Below are 13,794 nucleotides of genomic sequence, written 5' to 3' on the forward strand. Positions count from 1 at the left end.
CAATCAGGAGAGAGGAGGTGTAGGCTGCAGCTGCTTCATATGAAGGACTGCTTCAGTTATTTTTGATTCACAGAAAGTCAGGTTTCTTTAATTGACAAAGATTTCCCTTCATACGTATCTTTACATTCTTCAGACAACCACAACAACAGAACAGCCTCCTACAGAGAGCCAAAAGAAAATAATGAGTAGAAATCTGTGTCCGAGTTCCCCTTCCTTCTTGCTCCTGGAATTTAGGCACCCAGGTCAAGGTTGGCTGCCATTGGTTTTTGACTCTCAAACCTTTTCTTGAAAAATCAATGTGTGCAAAAGTTCTTTCAAGTAACGGAAGAATACTCACAGTTTGCTGTTAAGGGTGGAAGAGAAGGAGGTGGTATATTGTCCGCAGCCTGGATTGCATCTGATTTGCTTGCTCATACAGCAGGAGATGAAGTTAGGGAGCAACTCAGATGCCCAACTTATGTTGCTTAGTGCCTTTGAGAAGGATCTAGGTATCCCATATGTTCCGTGTCATCAGTAACCATACTGGGCAATGTGGTAGCATAGTTTATGGTTCCTCAGGGCTCTCTTTGATAGCTCTCTTGAATTTAGATGCAGAAATTCTGCCTAAATATTTATTTGAATACATAACTAAATGCTTTCTTAGACATCAGCCCTTCTATTTGATTTTGGCTAAGAAGCAGTGCCTGACTGATTTTAGTTTGTGATGGTTGTAAATTGGGAAAAAAATTGTAACGGCTAGTGGAGCTATATTCATATAACACTGGAGTATTTAATATTTTACTTTAATGTAAATGTGGTTCTAATGCATAGTAACTCACAGGGTTACTGTGAAAATAAATTTATTAAGATGGTTATGGTTCTTAAATGAAGGCATTCAAAATGCAGTTATTATCTAAGAGAATCTTGACATTTAACATTCAAATGGCAATATTTTGACATATTCAATATACAGCTAATTTTGAATATAAGGAAAGTGCTCAGAGGCATATTCAAGCCCTTGTATTTTTCTCCACACTGCAGTGATGACCATTTGCAATACATCAAAAGTCAGAGCTCCAGAAGTGCTCACAGAAACCAAGAAAGAAGAAAACAGTTTGGACTTGACCATGAAATACTCTAAATCATGTATATACTAGTTCAATGAAAATGAGAAGGGTTTTAAGCCATCAGAGAACAAGAAAATAATGCCAAAACTGAACTCTGTCAGAAGACCCAAAAGGTCAGGGTAGCTGAAAAAAAATATGGAAGATTAAGAGACGTTCTGCATAACTGAATGGGTGAAATTGGATCATAAACAATTCTGTCATAGGGAGCTTTCTGTCTTAGGTTCAAAGGTGTAGGGGAATGTAGAAAGTGGAACTGGCATCTCTTTGCTTTGTTGCCAAGTTTGTGACAAAGAATGACATTTCAAGTTAGGGGAGCTTGTTAAATTGAAGTTATACTAGAGTCTGATTTTTTTTTTTTTATTGCTATGTGACACTACCTAATCCTTTTGATGTAGAAGTGCAGAAAGAAACCAAAATTTGATGGCCAATATCTGGGAAGACATATTATAATGGAGTAATTCTTCCTTTGGCTAAGATGCAAGTAAGTTATTAAGAAAACTACTGCTTGTGATTTTGCCACTGTTTTGTATTCTATATATTACAAAGCCTTTTTTCCTCATTAAAACATGCTTCTGCAAAATGTTAATAGATCTAGAGGTAACTTTGCAAAAATTCTAAAAGCCTTGAAAATGTATGCAAAAAAATTCAGTGTATGAGGAGGAAGGATTTTTCCCTTCTCAAAATATCATAGTTGAAATTACAACAGAATTATCATGAGCCTTTTTACTGAGGGGTAAAGCTGAGGACAATGATTGCTTTTCAGCTGTTTGGTCTAGGCAAGCCTGTTGCTTCATTAGCACTACAGGTATTGAGACAGAAATCAGAGAGGATTGCTCCTTACGCTAACAAATCCTTGATCTGCTGGCTGGAAATAAATCTATTGGTTGATACTGAGACTGTGATTTTGTTCTTATGTTTGGAGCTGCTAGGTAAATAAGACTGTTACTGCCACATAGCATCAGACAGAGTTTATGAAAAAGTATTTTTTTCTTTGATTAATCTATTTTAAATGAGTTTAATTCTTTAAGTTCATCCATATATTTTACTATCCTTTGTGCTTAGTCAAGCTGTTTTGTTACTAAAATGTAAAGAAATGTAAATGATTGGAATGTCTTCCCATACATGGGGATTCTTGGATCTGAAGGTTTTTAAGACTGGTAAAATCCTGTAACAAATTAGGTAGTAATGGCACAGAAAACCACCCTATAGTTGTCCTAAAAAAGGTAACATATTAGAGCATGCTGTTAGCTTTGGAAGGGGAGATGATTTTGTTTTCATCATTTTTGCTAGTGTTCAAAACTCTTGATTGCCAGAAATAGAATGTAAGGGTTGATCAAATTAGACTCAGAAAATATCCACAATAGTTTCATACTCTTTATAACAAGTTCTTTCTTACAGTTTAAAGAGTAGTTCATGTTGGTCAGAGATTGTGTGGCTCACAGGGTCTAGATTGTTTGTATAGATATTAATACTGAACTTTGTGATACTGGGTTATGGTGTAGTTTGCAAGGAGAAATACAGCAAGCTTTTCTATTTTATTCATAATGTTTTACCTAGTCATGTCTATGTTAGTGCCAGAATGAGAGGAGATAGGTTTTTAGCTTTTTTCCCCCCACATTTACGTATACTTAAGTAAAAGGAAAGATGACATTTAGTAGCAAACCATAAATGGTGTAAAAAGGGAGCAAATACTGTTATTGGGAAAATAGAATCACATTAGTTCATTTTTCATTAAATATGTGATCTGTCAAGAAAATAGGTCAACTTTGGGGAATTTAATTTTACAGAAGATGCCATCCAGCTTTTCTGATTTTTACAAGGATGCCTTTTTGTTTGTTTTGTATGAAATATCATAGTGTTCTATAGAGGGAGAGCTATCCTTCAAGGTGGGTCTATACAAGTAAAGAGACTTTTTAAAATATCAAAGAATTAACTGCATGTAAAAATGATTTTCAGCTGTTAATGACTTCATATAAAATTTTTATACAAGATGAAATCCAAATCTGTTTGAAAAGTAAGGACTTAGCTTTTACTCAGGGATTATTTTTTTCTATATATTCACCATGAGCTGTAAAGGCTGGACATTGGTTTTGCTGGCCTAATATTCCCAGATGCCAAGAAGTCAAACTTTGGACTCTGGTTTCTACAGACCACTATAGACGGACATGACAATTTAAATGGGCTGTTGGGGTTTGACAGCCAGTAAAAAAACCTGTTCAGGTGTAGTCTAAGAATTGGTTCTAAAATTCTAACAAATTCCCAAGCTCACACTGGATGCTTAAGCTGCTCTCTGTAATGCACATCTAAACATTTCACACAAATATTAATGAATTCAGTCTTCTCAAATGCTGTGATAACAACTACATGGCTTAAGAAGAGCCCACTAGAGATACAGACCTTCAAAATGAATGGGAAATTTAGCCTCTGCTATTAAATTACACAGTAAAATAACATCTGTTGTATAATTCTAAATATATATACTGGGTAACTGAGCAAGAACCAGCTGAATGTCCTTTAGATTTGTAAGTAACCCAACTAATTCAGTGAGCAGAAATACTGAGTATAAGCCCCCTAAAGCTATTACTGAAAAATAAATCCCGAAAGACCAATATTGTGCACTAAAACATATACCTAGAAGTCATTCACGGTTTTCCCTTAACAGGAGTGAGCAAATATTTGAACATGCATATTGCACGTTCAAATTCCTTCCTTTGACCCTGAAAAAGCACAACCATATAGGTACTTCTGAGTAAACTTCATGGTGCTTGGAGAAGGAAAAATAGGACATCAGTGATAAGGCAAATGACCAGGTTTCAATTTTGGATTTCTGCCTCATTGAATTCCTGTTCTATGATACTGGTTTGACAGAGGGATTGGTTTTCCTGCCTTTTTCCAGTTCCAGAGAGCTTACTTAAATAGGTTATCTGATGGCAGAAGATTCTGCTTTTACCTTGAATTTCTCCCTGATGTGTGAAAAGTAGGGTCAGTGTCCATGAATCTGCTATACTCACTTAATGCTAGTATAAATAACCATAGAGACTGTAAATTAATAAAAACCAGTATCTTGAGGGTGGGCATGTAGCCTCTTCTCTGTTATAATCAATGACTTTTGGCCTCTAAATTTAGTGAACCTAAAATTCTACTTTGCAATCTAAAATCCCCATAGCCATGAAACACAATTCTGGAATTGTATTTCTGAGGGTGCAAATGTAAATATCTGGCAGCTTAGTTCAGCACCATAAGAGAGTGAGGCCGTGAAAAAATGTGGACTTGAATGTACAACTGAACGTATTTGGACATATAGTTTTGCTGCTGGCTTACCAGGAGGAGTTTTTCTACTTCATATAATGATTCTTGGGCCTGAATTCATGCCTATTTTTCTTATTCAGATTTTTCCAGAATCCTGTGAGAAGCTAATTTGCAAGATAGAAAAAGCTATTTCCAGAGATTATTACTGATGTTATTTGGGGCAAACTGAGTGACAGCTACTATTTCTTCCCTAAGCTGCTGTGAAATTTCATCCACTCTTCACCAATCCAAGCCGCTCAAAACTGAGATCCTTCAAGAAATTCACAGAATTATTTGCTGCATGGCTCTGGATGAAATTTCATTCTTAAAAATATAACATGCATCAATAAATTACAGTTGTAATGAAATATGCTATTGACTTTGTACTTGGTCTATTTAGGTGTTAATTTCTTGTTTGCTTGCAAGATAATTCTGCAGATGAACTAAACGAGCACATTGCCACAGTGTTTGAACATTAGCTTTTCTTGTCATGCAGTGAATATAGTTAGGTAGTAGAGTAAGGATAATGAAATATGTCACAAGGACAAAACCAAACCACTGTTGAGAATGGGATTGCAAGAATGAAACTTTGGGACATAACCAGAAATGGTGCAGACTAAGCCAATATAATTTATACAAAAAGAAGCCCTTCATATATGTTAATATGCTGAGCCATAATTTGCCATGGGCCATACCCCTAGGCAAGTTTGCTGCCCTTGCAATATGACTGATAGCTTCTTGCAGAGGGATGTGACAGGCAACAAGTACTAAAGCTGTGCCAACTAACTTTGTGCTCCTAGCTGTGTCCTAGGAGTCTTTAGCCCAGCCAACAATGGAAGTTCCACACTCTTCGTGCACCCAGAGCTCTCATGTGAAACCAGCTTTGAGTGCAAAAGCAGCTCAGTACTAGATTTTAGGTGTTGTTTTGAAAATGTCAAGCACATGTGTTTTTCTTTCCATCTTTAGCTACACACAAGTCAAATCCCCCTCACCCTCCCTAATGTCTTCAAGACAGGAGACAGAATCTCTGTACCTCAGACCCAGGCAAGTCTGGGTAAAACTATAGCTTTCCTGTTTTATGTTAGGCAAGGAAGGTAAAAATAGGACTCAGTGTCATTGCCATTTTTAAGCACAGAGTTCCTCCAGGAATGGCTAACTACTTCATACTTCTTGAGCAGTATTCTCAATTTGAGAAAGTGTTCCTGATAACAAATAATGAAATAACAGGTAGTTTTGAAATGACTTTATTTTTATGCCAATAGTGACAGTAACATGAAGATTGACTCTTTTGTACTTCTGTGAAAAAGACAAATTTGTGGGTAAAAAAAAGTCTGCAAAATCCGTGGTTATTTTTGTTATCAAGTTCAAAAGGAATATCAATAAGAATGCCAGGGCCTGAAGTCCTTTTGTCCCCTTCAAAGAATATATATTGAAGCTATAGAACATATATGTTGAAGATTTTGTAATAACAGTGCTTGTGCCTGTGATAGTTCTGATGCAGCGGTCTGGAAAACAGTGGTAGAGGCATATAAAAAACCTAGGAATACCTTTGAATAAAACAGCAGATTTTACTTCTGTAGAGACAAATAATCAATAATCTGCAATTTTGAGAAGCTGGGTAGTTCAGGGACATGGATCACCTAAAAATCAATGTCAGTCTTTATAAAATTACATCTTTAAGTTTGTAAGTTAAAACCACAACAGCAGAAATGCAAAGCAGAAGCTAAATTTGTACGTGTCCTCCATGAAATTTACCATGGACTCTTTTGCTCAAGTGTGTAAACACTGAAGAACGTATCATAAATTTTGCTTTTGCATGAAACTTTTTTGCTTTCATGTGCTTGATTTGTTAGGTGGTGTGCTGTTTTTTTAGTGTTTTTTTTTTTTTTTTTAAATTAAGAAATCCCTGTTATCTGTCTGGTGTTGTCTGTCACATTTTCAAAGTCTTCTTAGAACTTAGAAGTATGAAAGTTCATTGTCCCCGAGAGGTTTATCAAAGCTGTGTGAACATTTGACTCAGATTTAGCCAGGGTCTCATGTGAGTAAGACTACTTGCATGAATAAAGCTCAGCATATGTCCAAGAAGCTTTCTGAAACAGAACTTAGATCTGGAAATATATGTATGAAATACAGTTTGTCCTGAACTGTAAGACCTCCTCAGGGAGGACTTAAATGATAATGTCAGTAATAATTGATACTAAAATCACATTTTCATCCCAGAGGATCTCTAACTCATTGTCACCTGGATTGAGTCAGACTTTCATTTCAGCACTTTCCAGAAGTCTGTAAAAAGTGGCTTCTGCCTGCAGAGACAGATATTTTAGCATTTTTATAAGTTCTCATCATTTTTCTCCTAGCACACTACACACTCATTTCCAGAAGACAGAAATAAACAGAAGGTCATGAATTCCCAGCACTTCAGCAGACACATGGTGGTCCACTATGGACTCGTTGGTTTCAGCACTGCATCACTGAGTACTGCAAAAACTAAGTGTACCTCAGACCTCTGACATGAAGGCATCTTTGGGCTGGAAGGCAGCAGTGAAACAAAGAAGAGCAGTGAGTATAGCTATTTCTGTGAGGTTTTTTTTGTTTGTTTTGCTTTTGTTTTCTTGTTTTGGTTTGGTTTTCCCTATGACCAGATCCTACTATTTTAGAACAAACCATGCTATCTTTTATATTCACTAAAAACAGTCAAAAGATCTCCTTGAAAATTTCTATCAAAATATGTATTTTTTTCGATTTAATTATTTTGAATTCTGTAAAATATTTTTAGTGGATTTCAAGTAAAGTTGTGATATGTTTAATATTCTAAGACTGGATGTTAAACTGCAAGAATAATTATATCTATCTATGTACCTTAGAAGGTGCTGGTTACCACTACTACTTCTATCACCTTTCAGGAAAATGGAAAAGTTTATTTTGACTTGAACTTAACTCTGCACAATATTGAATATTGTAGAAAACTGTGACTACCTCTATTTTTTAAACATCAATGGTATACAGGACTGTGAAATGTATTTGTACAAGACTGGCAGTTCTTGGGATACATACAGTTTAAGAGTTGGACAAAAGGTGGTGTAGAACCATAGCAAAGTGATTTAACATATGTACTAATTCTTTAACTACAGTTTTACTTTGTGCTTACAGAAGGACTTGAACTGAAACTTGACTTACCAAAGTTTGGAAGTCTTACACACTAGGGCACTCAGAATATTTAATATACAGGAGATGATATTTATAATATTTTGCCGCTAATCTTTTTTCGATGTACATATATCTTCAAACACATATGCCTTACACTAAAGGATACAGTTGTGGAAAAAAACATTTTTTTACATGAAAGAAAGGCTTCAGATAAATTATTTTCCTATTGCAGAAGTACCCAGGCCATGTGTCACAGTTTCTTCTTTGCTAGATCTATGCCTAGAAACATACATATGTTTTTCAATGAGGTCTACACCTACAAGGGTAATTGCTACAGATATCACTTGACATTACTTCAAATTTCTTTGTGAGTGACTACAAATTTCAGGAGCATCAAGTTTTGCAAAAAAGAAAAAAAAATCCTTAGAGGGAAAACTCATCCGTTCAGAAGTCTGCTATAATGGCATTTGTAAGTGAACCTTGAATTACTAGCATGCAATTGGGAGAACTAGCAATCCCTTCTTCACCCTTTTGGCTATCGGTATTGGCTGTCATGAGTTTAATTAACAAAGTATGTTTCACAGGTACTCATTAGAAATATTCCTTCAGGAAACAAATATTAGGATTTAGCTAAAATAGGAATTTAATGTACTTCATGTTCCGATTAAGTTCATTTGTATCCCTTACACCTCTAGGGTCTCTTTTCTAGTAGGATGTGTATTCAAAATGAATACAAGAGTGTTTACTGTTGCAATGCAAATTCCTTTGTCAAATGCTTATGCCTTCACATTAAACACATGCTATGGACACTGGAAAAATGGTTAGCACTGTCTTTCAACACTGCAAGAAATATCAGGCATCACCAGACACAACCCACTAGGTGTTTAAATCTCAGGATACTTCTTTCAGTGTTAGTGCCTACAACTAACATGTTATGGAATACACATATGTAAGTATTTTAGCTAGTCTGGTCTGGATGGTTTTGTCCACAGTGGGGAAAAGGGAGATGTTGTACCAGCTGAGAAACAGATTGCTATCTGCCCAGAGGCCTGCTGCTTCCAATTGCTATCGGTCCCTTCCTAACTAGATAGGCATCGAAGTGTTGCTGATCCAGACAAAGTAGCTTGTAAGGCAATTAATGAAGGGTTATTCCTCACGAGTGAACATGATACATCTCAAACAATTTGATTGAGGGGAATGGGCTTCACAAATTGGGCTGAGGAAGTTGATACCTCTCGTTAAGTCCACCAGATACACGCCTCAGGTCATTGCGCTGGATTCAGCCACATGGTGGGCTTGTTAACACCCTCAAATCTACGGTTGCATGATGCCTATTTCTGAATAGGCATCAAAAAGATTAATCATGTTTCTGTAACAATTTTCAGTCAGAATGGCTCTTTTAAGTCAAAATGAGCCTAGCCATCATAAAGGTAGGAAATAAAAGATGTAATTCTCAAAATATTTTTAAAATGCTAAGATCAACTATGTGTGACCTGACCAGAAGTTGTGTTCTTCAGGCACATTTGTACTATGCATAAAATACTACCAGGCATCCAGCAATAGCATCTGATTTCAGGACTATCACGGTGTCGCAGTGTTTACAGTCTCTGTGAGCTCCTCTATCTATATTTATTTTTAAAATTCTGGCTAGTGGACTCTATTGACAGTAATTATCCTGTCACAGTAGTGAAAGTGTGTGAGAAAGCAGTGTTCTCAAATATAATCTAAAATTATTACATTTGAGAACATTTTTATTTTTTTTTTAAGAAATGTATTTTTCATTTTCTTGCTTTGTTGGCTTGCTGTAGCCTTTACCTTGCAGTAGGGAAGTGTCCTGGTTTTGGCTGAGATGCAGTTAATTTTCTTCTCAGTATCTGGTGCAGTGCTGTGTTTTGGATTTGGTGTGAGAATAATGTTGAAAACATACCGGTGTTTTTACTCGTTGCTAAGTAATGTTTATCCTAGGTCAAGGACTTTTCAGTTTCCTAGGCCCTGCCAGCAAGAAGACTGGAGGGGCACAAGAAACTGGGAGGGAACAGTCAGGACAGATGACCCGAATTAGCCAAAGGGATAGCCTATACCATGCTCAGTATATAAAGCTGGGGAAGAACAAGGGAGGGGGGATATATATTTGGAGTTACGGTGCTGGTGTCTTCTGATTCTTCCTCCTGCCATCCTGACACTGGGGGTGGAGTGGTGCTTGGTTGCCAGCTGGGGTTAAACCACAACAGGTTTTCATGAAATGTCCACTTATCCCTTCAGGTGTTTTAGGTTTTGGGGGTATTAACTTCTTTTAGAAATAACCATTTGATCCTTAACTTGGACATTTTGGAAACAGCATTATGCTACTCAGGGCTGTATTCTATGGTGGCACTAATGGGGAGGAAAGCGAGGTGAACTGTTCAGCATGGGACAGGTAGTTGATACAGCACTGGGCAACGCAAACAGCCTCTGCAAGCCATGGGAAACTCTCAAAGTTATTTATATTTACCTCAGAAACAGAAGTAGCCACCAATCTTTATGGTGAAAGACTCCTAGTGATTTTGGAAGGTGACCTAAAAGTTCTGATGAACTTGGAAGTCTACAGGCCAAATCCTTCACCCCTCTTGTTTTTTTGAGGTAGGGTAAGAAATTGATTTAATGTCTTAAACCTACTGTAGTGGGTAAAGAGTCTAGTTCATCTCATCCTCTTATTCCTTTACCTGTAACGTGATATATATTGTTATGTTCCTATTGCTCTAATTCAAGAACAGTCGGGTAACAGATGCCTACCTCAACCATGAATATAAATCATACTATGCAGTTCCCCTTAGCTGTATGGCATTTTTACAATGTGATTACAGGAAGAATTTCCTGAGAGACCCGTAATGGATAGACATATTATAGCACTAAAATAATTCTGTAAGCGACAAATCAACATCTTTCAAGCTGGCCTTAGCGGCCTTGTGCATTATACTGTGAAACTTTATCACTGAAACTCTGTAAGGGTTTCTAAACATATGCTAAAATGTGCAAAACAAAAGATCCACTATGGATGATGGAGGTCTTCTGGGAAAAGGAATAAACTTTCTTTCCTAGTACAAACAGGATGCCTCATTTTATAACAGGGATGTTTCCTCAAAGCAGGAATGTACTTCAAGATAAATATTTAGGGAGCATTACGGCCATGTGTCACACAAATCATTAAGTCAAAAAAATCTCAGGTGTTTGGTCTTTCCTCTCCCAGCCCCGCTCCGCCGTCGGTCCCCGCTAAGCGCCGACAGGTCCGGGCGCCGCGACATGGCGCCCGCCCGGGCCCTCCCGCGGCCCGGCAGCGGCAGCTGCCCGCCCACCCCTGCTCGCCGCAGCTCCGGCCAGGGCGGAGGCGACGGTCGCCGCCCCGCTCCCAGTCGCTTACGCGCCCCCTGGCCAAGGGGAGCCGGCCTCCGTGGGCAGCACCGGGCGGGGGCGGTTCGGCCCGCCGCGGGGGCAGCCCCGCCGTGCCCCGCCGTGCCGGGAACCGCGGCCGCGCCGTCTTGTGCCGTCCGAGGGCCTTTTGGAGCCGTAACGAAGCCGGCGCGGCTCCCCACGGGAGATGGGTTTCCTGGGCAGGCTAGCGGCGCTGCCAAAACTTGTTGGGGCGGCGGCGGGCCGGGGCGGCGGCTGGCGGCGGGCGGGGGAGCCCTGCGCGGGCAGCCCGCTCCCGGGCTGGGCCGCCGCCGCTGGCCGCCCGCCGCCCGGCGGCCGCGCCGCCTCCTCCCGGGCGCTGGGCGAGTACGAGCAAGTTTTCAGGTCCTCCGTGGCGGAGCCCGAGAAGGTCTGGGGCGCAGCCGCCGAGCAGATCCAGTGGTACAAGCCCTGGGCCCGCGCCCTGGAGAAGGGCCGCGCGGGGAGCGCCTCCTGGTGAGTCCGCCTGGGGGCCGGGCCGGGGCGCGGGGGTGCCGCTCAGCCGTGGCGGGGAGGGCCGCCTGCGGGTGTGCCGGGTGCGGGGGCCATGTGCCTAACACAGGGCTGCCCCAGGCCGTGTTCGGGGTCAGCGGGCTGCAGCTGGTGACAGAGATGGCTGCAGAGCATGGAGGAGTTCAGTGGTTATATTTGGTTAAGCTTAATGATTAAAACCAGCGTGGACGAGTGTGTTGGGGTGAGGGGGGATTAGCGTACACTGTAACAGGTGACTTTCAGCTATGAAAACACAGAAACGGTAGCTTTCAGAGTTGTTTAGTCTTAGAAACGCAGTAGGTCATAATTCAGAGGATGTGGTTACGGTAATCTTTGGCAAAAGCATTGGCATCGTAATACATAAATCCATCTGATGAACAGCAAACTGCCTGAAGACAGGGTATGGTACCCTTCTTATAAATCACCGGATAGGATTTACAGTACTTTCTTAAAGATAATTTACCTGTTAAAATTTTGTGTTGACCACCATTGCCTCTTTTTCAGCCAGTTTACATCATGCTCTTTGATCTTTTCTCAAAGAGAAGCTGATACAGGATAAAAACGGCAACACAGGGTGAGGGTCATCTTTGGTACATTGACCTTCTTCGCATTTTTATATTTTTCTGGTTTGATTTTAATGTAAAAATACTAATAATTCTGATAATATATTAAAAAATATTAATAATTCTCAAATCTGCCTGAATGAAGAGATAAAGAACCAGCAGAATGGAGCTTGCTTTCTTGTTGTCTGATCTTATTGCTTGGCACCTCTACTAGTGAAAATTGTTTATATGTGTTAAGCTGTATATTAACCAGCACCCAGCCAAGATAAATCTCTTTTAAGTCAGCAGGGCTGTGTAACAGTCAAAAGTCCAAAAATGGATGGATAGGGTCCACTGACCATTTATAGGTCATAGCACAATTCAAAAAGCGAAGATAGGATTGCCTGTATGATAAGTGTCCAAAGAAGGGTCTAGAGAATAAGCTCTGTGAGGAGCAGCTGAGGGGACTGGGGTTCTTTAGCCTGGAGAAAAGGACGCTCAGGGGAGACATTCTTGCTCTCTATGACTACCTGAAAGGAGGTTGCAGGCAGGTGAGGGTCGGTCTCTTCTTCCAGATAACTAGCGACGGGACAAGAGGAAACAGCCTCAAGTTGTGCCAGGGGAGGTTTAGGTTGGATATTAGGAAAAATTTCTTCACCGAAAGCATTTTATTGTCAAGCATTGGAACAGGCTGCCCAGGGAAGTGGTTGAGGGGGTACCCTGGGGGTATTTTAAAGGTGTGTAGATGTGGCACTTGGGAATGTGGTTTAGTGGCGGACTTGGCAGTATTAGGTTAACGGTTGGACTCGATGATCTTAAAAGTCTTTTCCAACCTGAGTGATTCTGTGATTTTATGATTAAAGACTAGTAAAGGTCACCGGCTCTGGCATTCCTGAGTAGAATAACAAAGAAGTCAATACAACGATTACTTTTAAAGAACTCAGAAATGGGAGTATAATACACCCTAGTGAGCATGGTTTTGCTATTAGATTCTGTCAACAAATGTGGTTTGTTTTGCTGAGCATGATGAGGTTGCTTGCTGAAAGTTACATGATTAGGTCTTTGTAAAGCATTGTGACTTCTCAGATGGAAATAATTTGCCCTTATGGCAGGGATAACTGGATAAAGGTTCATGGGCTGAAATGAGGCTTGTCTTCCAAGGTATTTTCTGGGCTCACTTCTCACTTGCATCTTTCTCCCTCTGTGAATGCAGATTGCCACAGGCTGGAATTATCTCATTAATGTGGGCAAATACCTGAAGGGAGGGTGTACAGAAGACAGAGCCAGGTTCATTTCAGTGGTGCCTAGTGACAGAACCAGAGGCAATGGGCACAAACAGAAACACGTAAGGAGGTTCCCTCTGAACATCAGGAAACACCTTTTTAATGTGAAGGTGACTGAGCACTGACTGGCACAGAATTTGTTGTGGGGTCTCCATCCTTGGAGATACTTGGAGGTCCTTGTGTTGCCTCTGGGGCTGTTGGATCAGGTGCCCTCCAGCAGTCCTTCCAACCTCAACCAGTCTGTGATTCTGTGGGATTATACAAAGATGCAAACCTCTGAAGACTCAGTATCAGGCCCTAATTATTGTTTGGGTGTCAGGTGTCTGTCGCTTTGTTGTGGATAGTAGAACATTGAGCAACTCAAGTTTGCATAAGCCTCTTTAATGTCTTAAGATGTGACATGCAATTTTATTTCTTTTTTTTTATTTAAGTTCCCCTTAAGTAATAACAGGCTGTATGTGATACTAGTGTAGCACTGTAATGCCTCTGAAGTCCCAGACAGTTACCAGC

At 40.0% G+C, this 13,794-nt stretch overlaps 1 protein-coding gene across 5 annotated transcripts in view; it reads left to right on the forward strand.

Annotated features, from left to right (window-relative positions):
- The first annotated feature begins 11,004 nt into the window (after positions 1 to 11,004).
- Positions 11,005 to 13,794, forward strand: part of ACSS3 (acyl-CoA synthetase short chain family member 3) — a 99,072-nt gene continuing 96,282 nt past the window's right edge. For 2 of the 5 annotated variants that reach the window (XM_055712061.1, XM_055712060.1), the window contains exon 1: positions 11,703 to 11,859. Coding sequence is in view for 1 of the 5 variants with exons in the window: in XM_055712057.1 (XP_055568032.1) it covers positions 11,116 to 11,423 (308 nt within the window). In the remaining 4 variants the exon portion in view is untranslated. Of the gene's footprint in view, positions 11,424 to 11,702; positions 11,860 to 13,794 lie in introns of those variants that run through there. The other 3 variants (XM_055712057.1, XM_055712058.1, XM_055712059.1) reach the window with 3 other exon arrangements.

This window comes from Falco cherrug, chromosome 5 (genome assembly GCF_023634085.1).
Source record: "Falco cherrug isolate bFalChe1 chromosome 5, bFalChe1.pri, whole genome shotgun sequence".
Lineage (NCBI taxonomy): Eukaryota > Metazoa > Chordata > Aves > Falconiformes > Falconidae > Falco > Falco cherrug.